This window comes from Cotesia glomerata, linkage group LG7, assembly GCF_020080835.1.
Source record: "Cotesia glomerata isolate CgM1 linkage group LG7, MPM_Cglom_v2.3, whole genome shotgun sequence".
Classification (NCBI taxonomy): Eukaryota; Metazoa; Arthropoda; class Insecta; order Hymenoptera; family Braconidae; genus Cotesia; species Cotesia glomerata.
The window spans coordinates 25,047,705-25,072,164 of NC_058164.1; the positions used below are offsets into that span (position 1 = coordinate 25,047,705).

Below are 24,460 nucleotides of genomic sequence, written 5' to 3' on the forward strand. Positions count from 1 at the left end.
GAAATCTATCGGTGGTAACCGGTCTTATGTCGTAATTTTAATACAATTTTGTCATAATATGTTTAATTATCTTTAATTTAAACTATTGTTTGTCGACTTTTAATACTTTTTTCAATTCATTTCGTAGTTGAGAAAATTCAAAAAAATCAATAATAAATTAAATTTTAGCTTTTTATCATCAAATGACTTTTATATGTAAAAATCCTATTTTTAGATAGATGTCTTTAAATATCTATTTGCTGTAGTCAGTCTCATATCGTTGTTTGCAAAAATATAATAAAAATAAATTTTAGGACATTACGGCCTTTTAATAACGTGTTTTTTCAATATTCAAACAAGAAATCTACCTATCCATGTCGGGTGTAGCCGAATGGCACTTTTTTCTCAATAATCCAACCCGTTTACAGCCAAAACATGAATTTTGAATAATCTCGCGTGAGATTAGGGAGGGGAGGGAGTTGAGGAAAATCTTACGAAATCTTATCAAGGGGGAGGGGGTTAAAAATTCTCAAAAATGCCTCACGTAATTTATGGACGCCCCCTTATACTTGACGACACTTATGTAAAAAGAAAATTTCAAAATAGAAATTTGTTTTTTCTCCCCTCCGGGCGGAAAGCGTCAATTTTCTGCCCGCTGCGCTAAATGAAAATGCCGCTTTCCGCCTCCGTCGAGGAGAAAAATAGTATTTTTGCCCTCTGGGCGGAAAGTGGCAACTTTGGTCTCATTGTGCTAAACAAAGTTGCCGCTTTCCTCCTTCCTCGGACAAAAAATATTATACAGCCCTTGGGAAGTAAAAAGAAAACCTGAGATCACATGTTTGTTGACCTCGGCTTCGCCTCGGCCAACAATTACATGTGATCTGAGGCTTCTTATATTCCTTCCCAAGGGGTGTATACTATCTCACCACGGGCAGGAAATAAGAAAGCCTTAGATCATATGTTTGTCGACCTCGGCTTCGCCTCGGCCAACAATTACATGTGATCTGAGACATTTCTTATTTTCCTGCTCTAGGTAAGAAATATACTATTGTTCTTCAAGTTAAAATTTACGAATATTTGAAACAATTTTATAATAAAATTACTTTCTGTATTAAATTTTATTTCACAAAAACTTTTGTTGTTGTGCTTGATGTAAACAATCAACACAGTATATATCGTAAATGTAAATAAATAATATCAATATGGCTGACTGTTCCGATACTGGGTATTAGCTCATTTCGGGTGTACCAATAGACGAACAGTAAATTTTAAATAACAATAGGGTCTATTTTGTATTATCAATTAATTGCATCGAATTCTTAGTATTTGTATTAATACATAAAAAAAAAATTTTAGTGAAAAGTATTTCCATTAGGTTTCTATGAGCTTAAGATCATCGAGTGATTTCTTAGCAAAACCATTAAGAGACCTTGATAAGTCAGAAATCTAAGACTATTGACATCATTAACATTTTTTTTCAATATTTCCAATATAATTTAAAGTTTCATTCATATTTTATTATGTAAAAAAAAGATTGAGGTTTCTAATAAAGAAAAGTTTGTTTAATTTGATTGAGTACGAGATAAAATATAAAATAATAATTGTCAAATCGTTCCGGTATTGGGTTTTTTACCTTATACAAGTAAAGACGATATAATAATAATACATAATTTGAAATTAATTAATTAATTAATTAATTACAAAAATGCAAAATTTCCGTCTACAATTGGTTTTTTAATAAGGAAATTTAATAATGCTTATATTCAATAGCTTGCCTTGTTTTAGAGCCGATTAAATTAAATAATTAAATTAATAAATTAGACATACAAAATTTGTCTAATTTTTACTAAAATTATTTTTTTAATACATTTTTAGATAAAAAATTTAATTAATTTTTTTTTTTTTTTTTTTTCAGCAACGCGCTTCAGATTTAAGAAGCGAAATTTATCAACTGGAGCTTGAGTGTGGACTGTTGACAAATGAAGTCGACAAAAGTATAAATCCAAATGGTGAATATTTATATTTAATAATAAATAGCGCCAAAATTTTTGCTGCAAATTTGAAAAAACAATTTATAATAAATAAAATTTTTGATATTATGGCAAAAATATTGGTCCTAAAAAAAAATATTTTAAACAATTTAATTTTATAAAAAAAATACTTCTTATGATTTTTTTTTTTTTAAATTAATATTTTTTCTGTAGTTTAAAAAAATAAGATTTATAATTATTAAAAAATTTATTAATAACTTTAAAAATTTTACACTCGCTTATTTTAGTAGAAAGATTTAATAAAAATTTCTATTTAAAGTTTATCAAAAGTATAATTTAGAAAAAATTTTTTATTTTTAAAAATGATATTTTTATTTATAACACTGCACTAAAATCAGAGATTTAAAAATTAAAAAAAATTATTTATAATGGTACTTACTTTAATAATATAAAAATTGAAATTTTAATTTTTATAAATAATTTTTTTAATTACCAAATTTTCAATTTTTTAAGGATCATTATTTACATTAAAATTAATTTTTAAATTTAATATTTTTCAGTACCTCTGGGAGAGACCAACGAAGAATTCTACCACGGAATTTACCGCGGCCAGTCAATAAACCTCCCCGCGTTCACGTCATCTCCTCCACCTCTGCCGAGTGTCCCGCCGGCCTGGGACCCGAGCCAGAATATTCACGAAGACGAGGATAAAGATGGGCCCTCGTGGATCTGCGAGAAATGTACCTTTAACAACCACCCGTTGATTGACATCTGCGAGGTTTGTCTGATGCCTCGCTTCAAAGAACTTGAAGACACAGGTACGAGAAACCGTCCCCAGGTGTTGAGCCGCCCGCAGACTTTGATGCCTAATTCTATTTCTAAGCAGTCTACGTCCAGGGTTTAGATTTTACCCGTGCCTTATTAATAATTAATAATTAATATTTAATTTTTTAATAATAATGCCTTACTTTCTAGTTTTATTTAAGGAGTTATACCTAAATGCAAAAATTAATTAATTAATTAAAAAATATTTATTACAAATTTGAAACCAATCAGTCAAGCGTTTTTTGGAGAAAAAATTTATTTTTTAAAAAAATTGACGAAATGTTGTAATAAAAAATTAATTTATTTCAAATTTTAAATAATCTATATTATTAAGAAAATGAGAAAAATTTAGGCTGCATTTGGAAATTCTCTATCTCTAGATACAAAATTAAGAAATGACCTTGTATCTTGTGAACTATTGACATTTTTAAAGATATAAGCTCACCCCGACATTACACTCATCAAGACCTTTCATTTGAGTACCCACATCAATTTTTCATATATTTTATATATTTATATATATGTATTTAGACTGGGCCAAAAAAACTGACTATTTTTTTTTCTATCGATATTGTGAAAATATCATTCATGATGATAAAAAAAAATTATTGTGCAAGTTTGAGTCCTTAATAATAATATTAAGGGGTGTATCGTTACGACTATTGATTTTTCAACAGTAATCGCATTTTTTACTCAAAATTCGTTAATTATCAATCTGAAAAATTTTAGCGATATGTATTCTTATAGGAAATTAAATTTCCTAAAAAAAAGTTATCTTTGTAAATTACTGTAAAACAAGCCGTTTCCTTGTAATCATGCCTTAAACAAAGATTTATTTTTTCAATTTTGCGTTTCAATTTTGGATTTTTGTAGCTACCAGAAATATCAATATTTTTACAATTTAAAATACTTATTTTCAAAAGGAAATTTAATGCTCTACAAAAAGGTCTCTTAACATTTTTGATTAAATTCACTCCTTTCAAAGTTATTCGACGTTGAAGTTAAATTCAAAAATAATTTATCGTTTTTCGCGTTACACATGATTTTTCCTTTTGATTGAAAAATTTATGACTTTAATATTGAGAATAATTTTTTTTTGTTGGAAGACTAAATTTTTTTATTAAAATCATAATTTACCAATGTATTATTTTGCTTTTTAACGATTAATTATCGACATAAATTCATTTTTACTGTATTTAACTAACTCCAATAGTAAAATAAATTCGGTCCCTTTATTATAAATTATTTATTTGCCTAGTGACATACTTTTACTTACAGAAAAAAAATTGAATAATAAGTCAAAACAAATTAAATCAATAAAAGAGATAAAAAATCATTTTATTTTCACTTATAATTTATATTTTACAAAAAAAATTCTTTAATTGTTATCAAATCATGGCAAATGATCAGTTGAAAAAATAATTATTCAATCAAATTACTTTTATTACAATTTGGGTATTTTTTCCGGTGTTCACTAACGGCTAACAACAAATACTGAAGTTGTTCTTCGTTTTTAGTGAGACACTTATTGTAATCTTCAATTAATGATACACCACGTTCTGCAACATCATTGACGACAGCTAATTTTCCAAAAAATTCCTTACACTCTTGAAAACTATCATTATTGGACCAATTGCTTATGTCTTCATCGATAAAATCATACGGCAAATCAAATTCTTTGAATATGGTGAGCGATTCTACAGAAATGAAGTCACTGATATCTTTTTCTAGCAATTCATCTGAATCGCTTGCTACTTCATATTTTCTGGTTTTAGTATTTGATGATTTATTATTTATTAGATTTTCAATCATTTGTTTCTTCACAGTCAGGTCAATAGAATCATCAAATAGAGACATTATGGCTAATTGATCACTCAAATACCATAAATGTCTCACCATTTTCTTGAGAGCAGCTTGCGATACAGTCGAGTTTATTTTGTTATATAATATCAATTGTTGCATCAAAAGTCAAATCATTATTTGGAGCCAAAATTGCCGAGGATGAAGTAAACCAAGCTTTTATATAAGTTGTAACTATGAAAATACAAATATGACGAAGATTATTTAACTCTTTAGGTGTAATCTTAAACTCTGTTCGAAAAATAAATATTTTCAAACAATAAATCGCCTTCGACATCCAACGAGCATGACTCATTGCTCCCGGACATTTAAAAGTGTAATTATCCTTTGGCGTAGCTCCCAAGAAAATAGATGATAACTCCAAAAATTCTCGATAGTCATTTCTTGGAAGAAATTTCTGCAAAAAAATATGATCATTTCTGTTATTATTGAAAGGTAATATCTTTACATGAGAACTGGAGATTTTAAATTGTGTACACAAAACGTGGTCAACTTGAATTAAGAAAATTATTAAAAAGAACACTATCTTGCCTAAAATGAAAATTTTCTTTGACCAAAAAGTTTTTTCTGTGTACTTTTACAACTCAAATAACAACTCAAAATATACCTGCGAATAATTATCGATAAAACTTAATAGTTCATCTTTTTTGTTTAATAGTATATTAGCCACTATCTTATCGTTGATGCCAGCGTTATATTTGGATGTGTTGATTTTATTCCAACCGATTTTAAATCGATTAAAAAATGGAACGTTCGGACCTGATTGTACTGGCCAGTAAGCTTCAAAAACGCCTTTTATGACAAGTTCAATTACATGATGACGACAGGGTAACCATATAAGCTTTCGTTTCAGAATTTTCTCAAGCTCTACGCCAGCGCCATGATGAATTCCTATAGATTAGAAAGATAAAGATTTGATTAGAAACATGAATGGCAAATCAAGTGATTTTTATTTTGAACTATATTACTTCTATAATTTCTGAAAATATAACTAGCAGTGTAGTTAATTTTTGAAGTGATGTTTATATTTCAATATTATCGTTTGACCACAGAAAACTTTATTTTTGGCAAAAAAATCAACTTGTCGGTTTTAGAGATTTTTTAATTGGAATATTGAAAAAATAATTGTGAAAAGATCTTAAGTATAATTTTTCTCTACTTTTTCAAATCTGAGCTTTTTTCAAGTAAATAAGACTAATAATTAAAATTTACCCGTATTGGTTGCTGCAGTATCAAAGCATATCGCTTTTATGTAATTACTGACACCCCATTGCTCCATAGTTGAGTATACAGCTAAAGCTTGCTCAATCCCAGATCCTGAATTAATTTTTGGAATACCCAATAGCTGTTCACTGCCAGACGATGTTAAAAGCACCGGAAGCCTATCTACTGTTTCTGTCCCAACAATATCACTTAGCAGTTTACCATCCCAATGGACCACATAATTGTCATTGAATTTTAAGTCTTCTTTTAAGCCTTTAGCAATTTCTTTCCGATGAATTATACGCTGTCGTTGAATAGTTTTATAACTCAAATTTACATTCCGAGTATCGAATCCCACACTTTTTAAAGTAGCTGCCAAAACATATGTGGCGCTTCGGCTACTTACATTACCACGATCCAGTGCAGCAGCTAATTCTGGCGTCATAATATTAATTTTTGGTGTCCGTTTTGCTGTTAAAAAATCTGTTTCAAAGTTAGACACATTTGAATTTTGACTCATAAATGAATCTGACTTTGATTGCAACTCCTGACTAGATGTTGTAGCATCACAATCATCATTACTGTTATAATCACGAGAGGTGTCTTCTGAAAAATATAAATTATTTTGACATTGTTAAATAGAAAATACACTTCTTACAAAAATAAGAGAGCAAGAAAAAAATCAAAATATTGGGGTCTTTTCAACAGTCTGTAACTCATAAAAAAACTATCGTACAACAAATAAAAAAAAAGCAAATTGCAGCTCTCAGTATTTTATTTTTGGATCTGAGTTCCAAAAATTTTTTTATTCCTAATCTTAAGAAATCTACCGAGATAAAAATTTTTGAAATTTTTTTTGGTTTTTATTCTTAGCTTATGGATTTGGAAAAAATTTTTTTGATTTAATCTCTATATGGACTGGATATCTTGCTCATTGAGCTTCGATTTGTTAGTTTGAAAACCTCGATTTGAGCATTTCTCGCTGAGATATCGGCGTTTTAATGAAAAAAGACCATTCTGTCTTTGATTATCAATACCTCAGCAACCAATGATCGTAAAGAAAATTCAAGATGGGTTTTGAAAACTTGGATGAATTTTCTACAAGAATTAGCCATTGATTTTTTGAAAAAAAATTTTTTTTTAATCATTACATGAATTTAAAAAGCAACAAAAAGGGCTTTTCGTAGTTTTTTAAAAAATCAATTGCCTAATCAAAATTTGCTGCAATTTCCTTTTTTATTTACTGTACGATAATTTTTTCACAAGTTACAGCCTGTTGGAAATCCTCCGAATACTTGGATTTCTTTCTTACTTCCTTAATTTTTGTAAGAGTATGATAAAATTACACAATTGTGTAAGTTTGCAAGGCAATTAACTACTAAAATATTATTTTTGTGTAGAAAATATGCAAAAAATAAGTTATAAAAATTGTCAATCTTAACATAATTTAAGTTAATTGTACAGAAAAAAAGATTATATCATCAGCCATATAAATTTTAGGAAAATCTGAAATTTTCGAGCGTGAAAATAATTTCATTGGCCTAAAACAATTCGATTTGAATCAAATTATTTTAGTTTTCTTAGATATATTTTCATCAGTTGAGAAAATTGATTCTTTATTGAAGAATTTTTTCTTACTTTGTGTAAAACTTAAAAATTTATTGAATATAATAATTTAGATAAGTATTTATTCATTAGAACATAGTAACTTATTATTAGCACGGTACAAAATAGTTATTTTGACTTTATTAAACTATTATTAATGAATACGTACCTATCGCCTCTATTTCCATTATTTCTTCGTGTTTTCGTCTGAGATATTATTATTATTTTCTTGCAGATTTGAAGACATTGGAAGTTGAAAATCAATATTATTATTTCTATCGAAACCTTTTAAACTATTCTTCCCAGCGATGTCAAATAATTGTTCGAGTTTTTTCAAAGCTATTTTCTCTTTGTTTTTGAGCACGTGATTTTTTGCGATTGCACAGTAAATATTTCCACTTTTTGAAAATACTAATTATTTTCTTTACAATGTTGCAAAAACCAGAAGTTGAAATCTGCAAATTATTCCAGCAGTCTTGAACGACACTAGCAGTTTTGAAGCACTATCATAAATTTTTAATTTGAGAACTTTATGTTGATAAAAATAATGATAAAACTTCTTTGACAGACGGAAGCTTACGGTTCTTAATTTTCTCAATAGAAACAACGATTAAATAAGTTTTCTCCAATGACATAGTGGCGAGTTTTTTATCAAATCGAACTTAAACGTTACAAAGTAACGTAATGAAACAATTCACAAACACAGAATTAACTAAACGCTTAATTTGTAATACTGAAACAATTAGATACCATAAATAAATTCAAACTATCAATTACAATTAAACAATCTAAAGAAATAAAGAAGAAAATTATATACCAAACAATAAATAAATACTTAATGAAAACTCAAATTTGCGTTGACAACGTTTAAGTTACTTTGCACAATGAAGAATAGAATCAAAGTAATTATGCACAAAGAGTATTCATTTTTTTGAACAATGCAATGATAAAAAGCAGGGGTGGGAGTGAAGAAAGGCTATATTTTCAGCTTCAATAATAATAGATTACGGAAAAGCTCACGATACCTCGCAGCGCTTTGGCGTGAAGAAAGGCAGCGCTGTAGCGTATAACAATCAAGGTCATTTTCCGATCAAAGGAAATAAAAGTTATTATACACGGATAGTATTCCCTTTTTTGAAAAGCGCAATAATAGAAGCAAGGTGGTGGGAGAAAGGAAGGCTATGTTTTCAGCTTCGGTAACAGATTACGGAAAAGCTCACGATAACTCGCAGCGCTGTAACGTGAAACTTTCAAGGTCATTTTCAGGTGGTCGACTTCGCTAATAAACACTTACAAATGTAATCGTGGAGGGAGAGTAAAATTAAATTCTCGTTGACATTAAAAGGACAAAACAACAAGAGGGCTAAAAACGGAAGTTTAAAAGTGTAAGTTTATAGAAAAAATATATCCCTATACAAATAAATAATTTATAATAAAGGGACCGAATTTATTTTACTATTGGAGTTAGTTAAATACAGTAAAAATGAATTTATGTCGATAATTAATCGTTAAAAAGCAAAATAATACATTGGTAAATTATGATTTTATAAAAAAATTTAGTCTTCCAACAAAAAAAATTATTCTCAATATTAAAGTCATAAATTTTTCAATCAAAAGGAAAAATCATGTGTAACGCGAAAAAAACGATAAATTATTTTTGAATTTAACTTCAACGTCGAATAACTTTGAAAGGAGTGAATTTAATCAAAAATGTTAAGAGACCTTTTTTGTAGAGCATTAAATTTCCTTTGAAAATAAGTATTTTAAATTGTAAAAATATTGATATTTCTGGTAGCTACAAAAATCCAAAATTGAAACGCAAAATTGAAAAAATAAATCTTTGTTTAAGGCATGATTACAAGGAAACGGCTTGTTTTACAGTAATTTACAAAGATAACTTTTTTTTAGGAAATTTAATTTCCTATAAGAATACATATCGCTAAAATTTTTCAGATTGATAATTAACGAATTTTGAGTAAAAAATGCGATTACTGTTGAAAAATCAATAGTCGTAACGATACACCCCTTAATATTATTATTAAGGACTCAAACTTGCACAATAATTTTTTTTTATCATCATGAATGATATTTTCACAGTATCGATAGAAAAAAAAAATAGTCAGTTTTTTTGGCCCAGTCTAAGCCGAAGCGCCACATATGTTTTGGCAGCTACTTTAAAAAGTGTGGGATTCGATACTCGGAATGTAAATTTGAGTTATAAAACTATTCAATGACAGCGTATAATTCATCGGAAAGAAATTGCTAAAGGCTTAAAAGAAGACTTAAAATTCAATGACAATTATGTGGTCCATTGGGATGGTAAACTGCTAAGTGATATTGTTGGGACAGAAACAGTAGATAGGCTTCCGGTGCTTTTAACATCGTCTGGCAGTGAACAGCTATTGGGTATTCCAAAAATTAATTCAGGATCTGGGATTGAGCAAGCTTTAGCTGTATACTCAACTATGGAGCAATGGGGTGTCAGTAATTACATAAAAGCGATATGCTTTGATACTGCAGCAACCAATACGGGTAAATTTTAATTATTAGTCTTATTTACTTGAAAAAAGCTCAGATTTGAAAAAGTAGAGAAAAATTATACTTAAGATCTTTTCACAATTATTTTTTCAATATTCCAATTAAAAACCTCTAAAAACCGACAAGTTGATTTTTTTTTGCCAAAAATAAAGTTTTCTGTGGTCAGATGATAATATTTAAAAATAAACTTTATTACAAAAATTAACTCCACTGATTGTTATATTTTCAGAATTTATGGAAGTAATATAGTTCAAAATAAAAAATCACTTGATTTGCCATTCATGTTTCTAATCAAATCTTTATCTTTATCTTTCTAATCTATAGGAATTCATCATGGCGCTGGCGTAGAGCTTGAGAAAATTCTGAAACGAAAGCTTATATGGTTACCCTGTCGTCATCATGTAATTGAACTTGTCATAAAAGGCGTTTTTGAAGCTTACTGGCCAGTACAATCAGGTCCGAACGTTCCATTTTTTAATCGATTTAAAATCGGTTGGAATAAAATCAACACATCCAAATATAACGCTGGCATCAACGATAAGATAGTGGCTAATATACTATTAAACAAAAAAGATGAACTATTAAGTTTTATCGATAATTATTCGCAGGTATATTTTGAGTTGTTATTTGAGTTGTAAAAGTACACAGAAAAACTTTTGGTCAAAGAAAATTTTCATTTTAGGCAAGATAGTGTTCTTTTTAATAATTTTCTTAATTCAAGTTGACCACGTTTTGTGTACACAATTTAAAATCTCCAGTTCTCATGTAAAGATATTACCTTTCAATAATAACAGAAATGATCATATTTTTTTGCAGAAATTTCTTCCAAGAAATGACTATCGAGAATTTTTGGAGTTATCATCTATTTTCTTGGGAGCTACGCCAAAGGATAATTACACTTTTAAATGTCCGGGAGCAATGAGTCATGCTCGTTGGATGTCGAAGGCGATTTATTGTTTGAAAATATTTATTTTTCGAACAGAGTTTAAGATTACACCTAAAGAGTTAAATAATCTTCGTCATATTTGTATTTTCATAGTTACAACTTATATAAAAGCTTGGTTTACTTCATCCTCGGCAATTTTGGCTCCAAATAATGATTTGACTTTGATGCAACAATTGATATTATATAACAAAATAAACTCGACTGTATCGCAAGCTGCTCTCAAGAAAATGGTGAGACATTTATGGTATTTGAGTGATCAATTAGCCATAATGTCTCTATTTGATGATTCTATTGACCTGACTGTGAAGAAAAAATGATTGAAAATCTAATAAATAATAAATCATCAAATACTAAAACCAGAAAATATGAAGTAGCAAGCGATTCAGATGAATTGCTAGAAAAAGATATCAGTGACTTCATTTCTGTAGAATCGCTCACCATATTCAAAGAATTTGATTTGCCGTATGATTTTATCGATGAAGACATAAGCAATTGGTCCAATAATGATAGTTTTCAAGAGTGTAAGGAATTTTTTGGAAAATTAGCTGTCGTCAATGATGTTGCAGAACGTGGTGTATCATTAATTGAAGATTACAATAAGTGTCTCACTAAAAACGAAGAACAACTTCAGTATTTGTTGTTAGCCGTTAGTGAACACCGGAAAAATACCCAAATTGTAATAAAAGTAATTTGATTGAATAATTATTTTTTCAACTGATCATTTGCCATGATTTGATAACAATTAAAGAATTTTTTTTGTAAAATATAAATTATAAGTGAAAATAAAATGATTTTTTATCTCTTTTATTGATTTAATTTGTTTTGACTTATTATTCAATTTTTTCTGTAAGTAAAAGTATGTCACTAGGCAAATAAATAATTTATAATAAAGGGACCGAATTTATTTTACTATTGGAGTTAGTTAAATACAGTAAAATGAATTTATGTCGATAATTAATCGTTAAAAAGCAAAATAATACATTGGTAAATTATGATTTTATAAAAAATTTAGTCTTCCAACAAAAAAAAATTATTCTCAATATTAAAGTCATAAATTTTTTCAATCAAAAGGAAAAAATCATGTGTAACGCGAAAAAAACGATAAATTATTTTTGAATTTAACTTCAACGTCGAATAACTTTGAAAGGAGTGAATTAAATCAAAAATGTTAAGAGACCTTTTTTGTAGAGCATTAAATTTCCTTTGAAAATAAGTATTTTTAAATTGTAAAAATATTGATATTTCTGGTAGCTACAAAAATCCAAAATTGAAACGCAAAATTGAAAAAATAAATCTTTGTTTTAAGGCATGATTACAAGGAAACGGCTTGTTTTACAGTAATTTACAAAGATAACTTTTTAGGAAATTTAATTTCCTATAAGAATACATATCGCTAAAATTTTTCAGATTGATAATTAACGAATTTTGAGTAAAAAATGCGATTACTGTTGAAAAATCAATAGTCGTAACGATACACCCCTTAATATTATTATTAAGGACTCAAACTTGCACAATAATTTTTTTTTATCATCATGAATGATATTTTCACAGTATCGATAGAAAAAAAAAATAGTCAGTTTTTTTGGCCCAGTCTAATATATATATAATATATATAAATATATGAAAATTGATGTGGGTACTCAAATGAAAGGTCTCGATGAGTGTAATGTCAGGATGAGCTTATATCTTTAAAAATATCGATAGTTCACAAAATATTTGTTAAATTGCATTGTACTTTCTTAACTATTGACATTTTTAAAGATATGAGCTCATCTATGTTACACTCATCACTTTCATTTGAGTATCCACATGCATTTGATATATTTTCATATATACATATATATAATATATATATATATGAAAAATTGATGTGGGTACTCAAATGAAAGGTCTTGATAAGTGTAATGTCAGCGTGAGCTTATATCTTTAAAAATGTCAATAGTTCACAAGATACAAGGTCATTTCTTAATTATTGACATTTTTAAAGATATAAGCTCACCCCGACATTACACTCATCGAGACCTTTCATTTGAGTACCCACATCAATTTTTCATATATTTTATATATTTATATATGTATATATGAAAAATATATCAAAAATGCATGTGGGTACTCAAATGAAAGGTCTTGATGAGTGTAACATCGGGATGAGCTTATATCTTTAAAAATGTCAATATTTAAGAAAGTACAGTGCAATTTAATAAAATTCATTATTAATTAATTTCAATAAATAATTAATTTTGTTTAAAATTTTTAATGACTTCTATTTTTTAGTTAAAGACATTTTTTTACCTTAATTTATTTTTGAAAAAAATAAATTTTTTTAAAAATTCTGACTAGGTATAACTTCTTATTCTAACTTTAACCGCCCGAGAGGCTTACAATAACTGCACGTACGTAATTATTATATTAATATTTTTTTTCACGTCCACTGTAAATATTTAAGAGTGATAAATTTTTTTTTATTTTTAATTAATTAATGTAAATATAAATTAGTTAAAATTTTAATCATGTATTTTTAAGTTTGCTTTTAAAGTTTTATTGTAAAAAGTTTTGTTTTATTTTTTGTGAAGCTAATAAATTAATGTTTTTTCTAATTTAGCTGTAAATACATTTTTGTTTTTATTTTTATCAATGTAAATATTTTTTTATAAATTTATTTTAACAGAAACTCAAGATATTCATATAAGAGTCACGCATCATCATAATTTTTCTCCTAGAAGTAAGTTTTAATTCTTCTTTATTTAAAAAAAAATTATTCTTGAAATTTTCTTATTTATTTATTTTTTTATTAAGCAACCCTTATTAAAAATATTTTTTTTTTTAATTAATTTCTATTTTATTATGTTAAAAAAAATTAATTCAATTGAATAAAAAGTTGATTAATTTTATTGTCAAGAATAATTTTTCCAAAATAATTAAAAAACTCAAAATCAAAATTTATTGGTAGTAAATTTTGATTTATAAATTTATTTCAGGAACTGTTCACAGCTGGGTCGTATAAAAATTTATTTTCTAAAAAAAAAAAAAAAACTAACTGTAAATATTTCATACATAAAATTATAGTTTAAACGATTGATTTATAATTAATTATATTTCTTTTTTTAATTTATTCTAAATTTTTGTTTTATTATTTTACTGTAAAAATATATCAATAAATTAGTTTTATTTAAAATAAACTCATATATTTTATTTAATTCCTTAAATAATATTTTATTTATTATGTCAAAAAATGTTTAAATAATTTTTTTTTGCTCAATTAAAGATAATTAATTTTTTACAATAATTTTACTTATATAATAATAATAATAATAATAATAATAATAATAATAATAAATATCAAAATTTTTGACCTCCAAAAATTAAAAAAATTTTTTTTTAAATTTAGAAAAAAAATTTTTTTTAAATAATTTAGAAAAAAAATTTTTTTTTAATAATTTTACTTAAAAACTATTTTTTTAATTTTTATGTCTTGTAATCAATTTTATGTAGATACAAATTTTGAAAAATTAAATTTAAGTAAAATTGATAAATAAATAAAATTAAAAAATATTATAGTGATTAATTTTTTAAAATTAAAATTATAAAAAAAAAAATTCTTTAAATTTCAAAAAATCAAAATTTATTTTTCAATTTTATTTACACTAAAATTAAATCTCAAATTTTTTCTAAATTAAAAAAAAGTTCACTAAATTTAAACAATTTTTTAAATAAAAATTTTTTAATTAAAATTATAAAAAAAAAATTTTTTTAATTTTAAAAAACCAAAATTTATTTTTCAGTTTTATTTTTATAATAAAATAAAATTTTTTAATTCTTTCCTTCACATTTTTTCTAACTTAAAAAAAAATTTACTAAATTTAAAAAATTTTTAAAATAAAAAAATAAATTTTATTTAGTAATTAATTTTTTAGAATTTGAATTATAAAAAAAAATTCTTCAATTTCAAAAAATCAAAATTTATTTTTTAATTTTATTTACACTAAAATTAAATTTCCAAATTTTTTCGAACTTAAAAAAAAATTCCCTAAATTTAAACAATTTTTAAAATAAAAAAATAAATTTTATTTAGTAATTAATTTTTTAGAATTTAAATTATAAAAAAAAAATTTTTTTATTTCAAAAAATGAAAATTTATTTTTCAATTTTATTCACACTAAAATTAAATTTTCAAATTTTTTCTAACTTAAAAAAAAGTTCACTAAATTTAAACAATTTTTTAATTGAAATTATAAATAAAAATTTTTTTTAATTTAAAAAAATCAAAATTTATTTTTCAATTTTATTTATAATAAAATAAAATTTTTAATTTTTTCCTTCACATTTTTTCTAACGTAAAAAAAAATTGACTAAATTTAAACAATTTTTAAAATAAAAAAATAAGTTTTATTTAATAGTTAATTTAAAAAAAAAAATTTTTTTAATTTCAAAAAATCAAAATTTATTTTTCAATTTTATTCACACTAAAATTAAATTTTCAAATTTTTCTAACTTAAAAAAGTTCACTAAATTTAAACAATTTTTTAATTGAAATTATAAATAAAAATTTTTTTTAATTTAAAAAAATCAAAATTTATTTTTCAATTTTATTTATAATAAAATAAAATTTTTAAATTTTTTCCTTCACATTTTTTCTAACGTAAAAAAAAATTGACTAAATTTAAACAATTTTTAAAATAAAAAAATAAGTTTTATTTAATAGTTAATTTAAAAAAAAAAATTTTTTTAATTTCAAAAAATCAAAATTTATTTTTCAATTTTATTTATAATAAAATAAAATGTTCAAATTGTTTCCTTCATATTTTTTTGAACTTTAAAAAAAATTCACTAAATTTAAACAATTTTTTTATTTAAAAAATTAATTTTATTATAATTGTTACAAATATAAACTAAGTTAATAAAATTAAATACTAAATAATTAAATAGCAGTCCCTCGTTCCAAATTAAGTTTAGTCTCTCTCGTATGTTCTCCATAGAACCTCTCAAGTTTATTATTAAACTTAGCGTTCCTCTCATTGATATAATCAATGTCCGCATCGTCATTATGCGTTCTCCTACGACTATATTTCTCCCTTTTAGCAATTTGCTTGCCTAAATCTTCCACCATCTTATCTACAGCTTCTTTTTTATCTTCATGAAGCCCATGAAGAATAGTGTTTCTATCACCATAGAAAGCAGGACCAAGTTTCTCCTTAGCTTTCTCATAATTCTCCATATTAGGCTTCATGTTTTTTACCAATCTGTTGTACTGTCTAACGGTAGCTTGCTCAAAATCAGCGAAGCCAAGGTCCGGGTTCTTCTTCTTCTTCTTCCTGTCCAGCCTCTCGGCCTCAATGGCGTCGATGCTCAGCAACTTCTGCCGGTCGTAGTCCAGACCCTGCTCCTTGGCCTTCTGCCTAGCTTCCTCGTCCTGGAGAATCCACTCTGCTTGGCGCTTCCTCGCTTCCCAGTTTGAGGGAAGGTTCTTTCGCTTGTCTTCTTCTACTACTTCTTTGTGGTTCAGCAGACGGGCTTCATTCTAAATTAATTCAAACAAAAATTTATTAATTAATTATTATTTATTTATTATTTAATTTCAATGCCAAGGCAGTATAGTATAGCCAGATGGCAAAAGTATACAAAAAGAGTTACAATAAAAGTACACAATTTTGTGATGATGTACGACTAGCGATGAATGAATCTAATATAACCATAGCTGTACTCTTTGATTTAAGTAAAGCGTTTGACTCGGTAAACCACAAAAGGTTATTGCATAAATTACAATTTATGAACTTCTCTGATTCATCAATAGATTGGATTAACTCTTACTTAACTCAAAGAAGACAGTCGGTCTATTTCAATGGTCATGAGTCATCTTGGAAGGATATTATAAATGGCGTACCTCAGGGTAGTGTGCTTGGACCCTTACTCTTTTTCTTTATATATTTCTGATCTTGCGAAACGGTTAAAATGTAAATATTTATTTTATGCAGACGATCTAATTATATATGCTTCATGTTGCCCATCGCAAATTAATGAATATGTTGGTATGTTGAATAATGAGATAGAAAAATTGTTGATTGGTGCAATTTAAATTGCTTGAAATTGAATGCTACAAAAACTAGTGCTATTATACTAGGAAGTAGGCAGAGAGTTAGCAGTAATTTTTGTAAAAGTGCCCAAAATATAATTGTCAGTAATCATGTGATTCCATATGTACAATCAGTTAAATACTTGGGTTTGATAATTGATAATACTCTATCGTGGGAGAATCAAGTTGTAAGCGTATGTATTCGTGCGATGAAAACGCTAGCGCAACTAAAATTAATAATGAAATTTTTAATGAACAGTTACGCATAAAATTGGTTACGACCTTGATTTTTCCCATCTTCGATTACTGCTGTGCTGCTTATACAAACATCTCAGGCAAATTACAGCATAGATTGCAGCGTAAAATAAACTCATGTATAAGATATATTTTTAAAATTTCGAGATTTGAGCACACTACTCCGTATTATAAAAAATTAGGCTGGTTAAAACTTGATGTTAGGAGAGATTATTTCATAGCTTGTTTATTTTACAAAGAAATTAAGTTAAATTACTGTCAATTATTTAAATCGAATTTAGAATTTCTGCCGATTGTGCTAAGGAGAGGTGACGTCAGGAATGATTATCTACGTCTGCCAAGAAGTAATTGTGCAATTTATGAAAACTCTTTCCTAATTCATGGTATAAAAGTTTGGAACTCGTTACCGGCCGAAATTACATTAATTGACAATTTCGAACAATTTCAACAGGCTTGCTATGACTTCTTCTTACAATAAATGTTAATGTTATTATTTCTCTGTTAATATGTTACTATTTTAAGAATTAATATGTTCTTACTTTTAATAATTTAATATCAAATATTTAAATTGTATTAAAAACACTGTATCAAATGTATACATGTAAATGATAAAATTTATGTATTGTTGATGGTCCTGAAGGAGCTTAGAACTCTAGGATCAAATAAATTTTTCTATCTATCTATCTATCTACACGTATGACTAATGAAAATATAAAATTTCAAAAATATTAGATATTAACAATTGATCGTTTTTCTTTACTTTACTTTGGAATACAATTATGACAAATACAAGAAACAAAAAATAAATATCTGCGTTCAAAATTATTATTGATAATTATTGAGAATTAATTAATAAAATTAATAATATTCAAACTTGATTGATAAAATTATGAAATTATAATTTGACTATTAAAAATAAGAAATTGTGAATTTCTATTAGTATTAGAAGATAATAATTTAACCGTATTTATATTAATAAAACTAAAGATCTAATTATTTTGCAATTTATGGCAAAACTTCATTTAATTAAACTTATTCATCTTAAGATATTAAATAAATTTATTTATTTAGAGTAAATAAAAAAATTTTTGGTAAACGTTAAAATTAATTCTTTTAAAAAAATTCTAAAGATAAAATTTGGTAGTTATAAAGATAGTGTTCCCGTCAATTATACACTAAAAATCCACAGATTCGGTAGAATCTGGCGCCAAGTTCCGTTCAAATCCGTTGTAAACGGAGCGCCAGACTACCGACTGTGTTTACTGTAAGCAGAACGGTATTTCGAGGTTGCAAAATTTTATTTTTTGCCCTCCGGGCGGAAAGTGGCAACTTTCGTCCCGCTGCGCTACTCTAAGTTGCCGCTTTCCGCCTTTGTCAGACAAAAAAATAGTATACACTCCTCGGGAAGTAAATAAGAAAGCCTCAGATCACATGTTTGTTGACCTCGGCTTCGCCTCGGCCAACAATTACATGTGATCTGAGACATTTCTTACTTTACTTCCCTAGGTGTATAATATACTATTAATTATATGGTTCTCCTTTTTCCAAAATAATATATTATAAAAGTAATTTATACTTTATTTTACTGATATTAATTAATTATAATCAATTATAACACTTAATTCACTTAAAATTATTAAATTTTATCAGCACAAACTATAGTAAGCCCAGAAATTTCGATCCTGACTTTTTTTCGATGGGGAATATCAGCGCCACAGACTAGATAAAATAAAAATGTGTAGTAATCCTTCCTATAGACACGCAACTACAGTAAAAAGTGATTCATAGCTTGCATCTATGGCCGCCAGGGTGCACTGGAATTACATCTACATAAACTGTAGCTTTAAGGGGATGGTGTGCAGTAAACAATGCAGGCAACACGAGATTTAAGTTGTTATCAATTGTAAATTTTCATTATAATTACAAAAATACTAAAAATCCGAACAAAAACAGTTTCACTGTAAGAAAAGTCGCACCAAGTCCACGTTCATAAGACTATTAGGAAAAAAATTTTTTTCTTTACAAAAGATACAAAATAAAAAATTAAAAATCCGAGTAACCGATATGATTGTTTATGATTTTCGGAAATTAAAAAAATTTTTTGTAAATTTAAAAATTAAAAAATTTTAGAACGTACTTGGTGTGCGTCATTGTGTATTTCAATTTTTTAAAGTCCTAGTAAATAGATTTTACGAATTTCATTAAAAGTAAAATATTTTGCAACCGCGCACACTAAATACGTTCTAAAATTTTTTTAATTTTTAAATTTACAAAAAATTTTTAATTTCCGAAAATCATAAACAATCATATCGGTTACTCGGATTTTTAATTTTTATTTTGTATCTTTTGTAAAAGAAAAAAAAATTTTTTCCTAATAGTCTTATGAACGTGGACTTGGTGCGACTTTTTACAGTGAAACTGTTTTTGTTCGGATAAACAATAGAGAGCTTCTTAGAGTAGAATACTGTAAATATCTGGGATTGTTTTTTGATGCTCAAATGAAATGGAATATACATGTGAATGAATTGTCCAAAAAAGTAAGATACTTTGTTTTTCTCTTTTACAAACTTTCCAAATTTGTTAACATTAATGTACTTAAAAGTGTGTACTATGGACTCTTTGAAAGTGTCATAAATTATGGGATAATTGCTTGGGGTGGTGCTTATAATAACGCCATTAAGCCTATTATAAGCATTCAAAACAATATGTTAAAATATTTCGAAGGACAGGGTGTTTTAAATATACCGCTTGATATTAAGAAAACTTTTATTGTAAAAGCCCTAATGCGGTACTATCTACACGGTGAGAAATTTCTGTAGAAATTTACTATGCATACATAATAAGACTGAACTTTAATGACTCAATTCAAAATATTACCATAAAAATTTAAGAATATCATATTGTACCAATCAATATTTACTAGGGACCATAGTAAATTTCACCATGCAACTGTTACATAAGCATATATAAAAAATTTTCGTAAACTGACAGAACAAAAACTGTTAGTGTGCTTAAAACTTTTCATTATAGTTCCATAGTAAAATTTCTGTTGCTCAGTCGACAATAAAAATTTATAAAAAAGTTTCACATTTAGTCACGTGTACTCGGTTTAAATTTAAAATTGTGACTATGAAATTTTCAAATGTCCCATAGTAAACGTATGCACGTCAGTCGCGACGCGCGCTCTTTCATTTTTTCGTGCTGCTTTGTTTTGTCAACATAAGTCTACAGACGCTATCAGTAGTGGTTAACGGTGTTATGAAAATCGCAATAAACATTAAGTTTTAAATAAATATTAGTTTATAAATCCATCAACACATGAATAGTTAATGAAAATTTGTAAGATTCATAAATAATAAAATATTTAATAATTTACCGTGAAAAATTAAAATGAAAACAAACATTTGATGGTTAACCTGCAACCGACACTTCTAATAATAATAAAAAATTATTTAAAAGTTATATATTGTGTTTATAATTATTCATAATAAAATTAACTGCCAAAATAAATCCTACGTTCATTGTTAAAAATGAAAAAAAAAAATAAAATAAACTATATTTCAAAAAAATATTTTTAAAATTATTGCAAACAAAAAAATCTTGTTTGGTTTGATATTTTTTGATTGCTAAAACATTTTTACTCTAAAATTTTTTATTTTTTACAAACGTTTTCTTATTTTTTTTGCTATAGTACATTCGGAAATTTAAATTATTGCATATTTCATTTTACTATGGTACATTTAAATTTCTACCATTTACTATGTCTGATTTCATTTGTTTCGGAAATTACTATGGGCCATTGTAAAATTTTATTCTGAGTCAATAAGGTTCACTAGTAATATGCACCATTGTAATATCTAAAATCCATGCAGAATAAAAAATAATGGAAATTTCTCACCGTGTAGAGTGTAAAGAGCAATACAATGCTAAAGATACTAGAACTAGATTTAAGTCGATATCTCTCCCTAAAATTAATAAAAGGATTAGCGTAAAGAACGCTTACTATGTTGCAATAAAATATTTTAACCTTTTACCTAATAGTCTCAAGATATTAAAGTGTAGTAAAAAAACACTAAACTGTAGGATAAAAGATTGGATTAAGAATCTGTCATTGTAAATGTACAAAGGATTTTGTGTAATATTAACATTTCTCTAAAAATTTATGTACTTTGAATTATTATATATATTTTTTAAATATTTTGTAAAATTAGGATAATTTATCTAATGTCTAGCTCTATGTACAGATGCCTATGCATCTCTATAGACCTGTATGCTAGAAATAAATAAATAAATAAATAAATAAAAATATATAAAGAATATAGTCCTACAACCCTAGGTTTAAATTTCTCAAGACCAGTATGGAAACTGAACCGTATTGGATAGACAGAAAATCACCAAGTTGGATGAAACTAGCCTGGTGCAGAATCAGATGCGGCAACATAGGAAAGGCAGGAAAGAAGGGCTACAGGGATTGGCTATGTCGTTTATGCCAAGGTGAAGACGAGACCTTAGAGCGCATCTTCAGATGCAGAACATTACTGAACAGTGTCAAGGCAGAGGTGAGAAGCTTTGTCTTGGATTGGATTGGTAGAAAAACAGGAGCAGATTTTGACTGGTTGTTACTGCAAACACTAAGAGGTGAACCAGTACAAGAAATTTGCCAACTCGTTGGTAAATTTCTAAAACTCACAAGAGAAGGGAGTGACCCCTTGCTTGAAGACCATGATACAGCAGCCCGACAAGTCCAGAGCGAAGGTGATTAGATGGCAGCCAAAGAAGTAGACACCCAGTGCAGTATATTTGTTATTCACAATTGCCTCATAGAGGATATAGTAAATTCCTTTAATTTTAGCCAACAAGTGCCATAAAAGTTAGTTTGTAGAGTCTTTAATGTATTTTGATTTATTATTTATTTATTTATTATTTATTATTTAATTTCAATGCCAAGGCAGTATAGCCAGATGGCAAAAGTATACAAAAAGAGTTACAATAAAAGTACACGTATGAAATACATGTTTAATTTGATTGATTACGAGATAAAATATAAAATAATAATTGTCAAATCGTTCCGGTATTGGGGCTTTTACTTTATATTATTGTTAAAATTTTTAAAAATAATTAAATGCCTTTTTTGTAATTTCATTATTTTTAACACGTGGAATTATTTTTTGAAATTTATCATTAAAATTTTCTTAAAAATATAAAATATTAAAATTGTTAGATGTTAAAAATTTTAATTATTTTTACACGCTTTATATTAGCTTCACTTGTATGTCAGTTTGTCAGTATGTCAGTAACTCTCCGTGGGTAATCTGCGCGCCTGCGGCCTTCCTTGGTTCTGGTAGCCGTTTCTCAGGCTCGCTCTCCGAAATCGAACTCTGATTCCCCGTATTTATAATATTTATAAATAATTATTTTTATTAGCTTCACTTGTATGTCAGTATGTCAGTATGTCAGTATGTAACTCTCCGTGGGTAATTTGCGCGCCTGAATATTTTTGATAATCAACAAATAATAGTTTAAAAATAAAAAATCACCCTTTCATAAATAAACCAAACTAATAATTAAAAAATAAATAATAGTTTAAAAAAACTAAAAACACGCTTTTTATAGAAAACCAAACTAAAAAATAGAAAATAAATTAAAATTAAGAATAGTGTTAAAAATTTCAATAAATATAAATTAATAATAGTGTAAATAAAAATGTATTTTATTTTAAAAAAAGCGTGGGGTGCTTTTTAAGATATTATCAAAATGATAATCACTCTACTCATATCTGTCAATAAAATATTTATAACTATTGACACCATGCACCTCACGCTTTTTTTAAAATAAAATACGTTTTTTTTATTTACACTATTATTAATTTATATTTATTGAAATTTTTAACACTATTCTTAATTTAAATTTATTTTCTATTTTTTAGTTTGGTTTTCTATAAAAAGCGTGTTTTTAGTTTTTTTAAACTATTATTTATTTTTATATAAGAAATAATGTAAATTTATTTTAAGGTTAGATTACTTACTCTCATTTTGTGGAGACGTCCCAGTTTTTTCATACGATCTTCCAACGAAAGGCGAGTATTATTTTTACTTTCTTCAGTCATTTTTAAAAAATGTTAGTTTAAAATTTCTAAATAAATGGATATTTATTTAAAGAAACACGTCAATGTTATCAAGCACCAGGTATATAAAATTATGTGTATTTTGATGTTTTCTGCAATATAATATTGATGATTAAAGTGAAAGTAGCATAGTATCAAAAACATAGACCCTGACTCCTTATTGGTTTAGAATTAGAGCGCGCGCATGCAGCGCGAACTTTAAATTTCAAATAAATATAACTGAATTATTCAATAATAATAATAACATTAATAAAAAACAATAATTATTTTAATTATTAATTATCTATAGGCTGTCAAAAATTTTAGTGCACGGAAAAAAGTAAACTGTAATAAATAACAGTTGATTTATAATAAGTAATGATCAACTACTAAAAATTACCATTTCAAACAGTAAAATCGTGATTTTACTATTCACTTTATAATATTTACCATTTAAACGTTACAATTTATTCTTTACATGGAAGAAAATACTATTTCAAACAGTAATATTTGCTATGTAAATGTCTAAAATGTCAAAATATAATAATTAACAATTCAGACTTTGATATTTATCATTTGGTACCTAAAAAATGATCTTATGATTTGTAAAAAGTATAAAATAAAGTTAGTAAGTTTCTAATAAAAGCACCGTCAATATTTACAAAGTAAAATGGTAAATTTTAAACGCAACGCTAAAAATCACTGTAATTATTGACTTGCTTGGACTGGTAAAATGTATATTTTAAAAGTATAATTTTTACTGTTTCAAATGTTAAATTCTCCCATAGTGAGACCTCCTTCTCTTTCATCTAAGTTCCCCTTCTCCTCATAATATAGACTATATATTGAAATGGCAATTTTTACTGTTTGAAACTGTAATTTTTTGAGATGAAAGAGTCGTTATTTACTATAGTGATAGCTACTAATCACTTATTTTGGATATTAAATTATAAATTGTGGCTTTTATACTTTCTACATTAAGTTCTGTAATATTTATATTTTTGCCACCCCGATGTCCGCTTTATTGTTTAAAACTATAAAAATTAACCGGAATCCCAGTGAATATTACAGTTTACTTTTTTCCG

At 26.5% G+C, this 24,460-nt stretch overlaps 3 protein-coding genes across 9 annotated transcripts in view; 1 reads left to right on the forward strand and 2 right to left on the reverse strand.

Moving 5' to 3' along the window:
* Nucleotides 1-13,986, forward strand: part of LOC123268359 (TGF-beta-activated kinase 1 and MAP3K7-binding protein 2) — a 57,652-nt gene extending 43,666 nt beyond the window's left edge. For 6 of the 7 annotated variants that reach the window (XM_044733345.1, XM_044733344.1, XM_044733342.1 and 3 more), the window contains 2 exons: nt 1,895-1,988; nt 2,531-2,978. In XM_044733345.1, the coding sequence (XP_044589280.1) occupies nt 1,895-1,988; nt 2,531-2,874 (438 nt within the window). In that variant the 3' untranslated portion in view covers nt 2,875-2,978. Of the gene's footprint in view, nt 1-1,894; nt 1,989-2,530; nt 2,979-13,615; nt 13,670-13,925 lie in introns of those variants that run through there. The other variant, XM_044733343.1, reaches the window with a different exon arrangement.
* Nucleotides 5,179-7,661, reverse strand: LOC123268361. Its single transcript, XM_044733349.1, has 3 exons — nt 7,633-7,661; nt 5,868-6,464; nt 5,179-5,546 (listed from the first exon to the last, which is right to left on the reverse strand). Exons 1-3 carry the CDS (start codon nt 7,649-7,651, stop codon nt 5,233-5,235), a joined length of 930 nt encoding a protein of 309 aa, XP_044589284.1. The 5' UTR covers nt 7,652-7,661; the 3' UTR covers nt 5,179-5,232.
* A 1,842-nt stretch (nt 13,987-15,828) lies between the features above and the next one.
* LOC123269314 (pre-mRNA-splicing factor Syf2) lies at nt 15,829-23,486 on the reverse strand. Its single transcript, XM_044734922.1, has 2 exons — nt 23,298-23,486; nt 15,829-16,465 (listed from the first exon to the last, which is right to left on the reverse strand). Exons 1-2 carry the CDS (start codon nt 23,376-23,378, stop codon nt 15,866-15,868), a joined length of 681 nt encoding a protein of 226 aa, XP_044590857.1. The 5' UTR covers nt 23,379-23,486; the 3' UTR covers nt 15,829-15,865.
* Between the last annotated feature and the right edge of the window lie 974 nt (nt 23,487-24,460).

What these genes read in the sequence shown, in the direction of transcription:
- LOC123268361 (XM_044733349.1), bottom strand. An exon ending in TACTGCAGCAACCAATACGG is followed by an intron (nt 5,547 to 5,867) that starts GTAAATTTTAAT and finishes TCTAATCTATAG; the next exon opens with GAATTCATCATGGCGCTGGC.
- LOC123269314 (XM_044734922.1), bottom strand. Translation starts at nt 23,378, where the DNA reads ATGACTGAAGAAAGTAAAAATAATACTCGCCTTTCGTTGGAAGATCGT. An exon ending in GACGTCTCCACAAAATGAGA is followed by an intron (nt 16,466 to 23,297) that starts GTAAGTAATCTA and finishes GAATTAATTTAG; the next exon opens with AATGAAGCCCGTCTGCTGAA.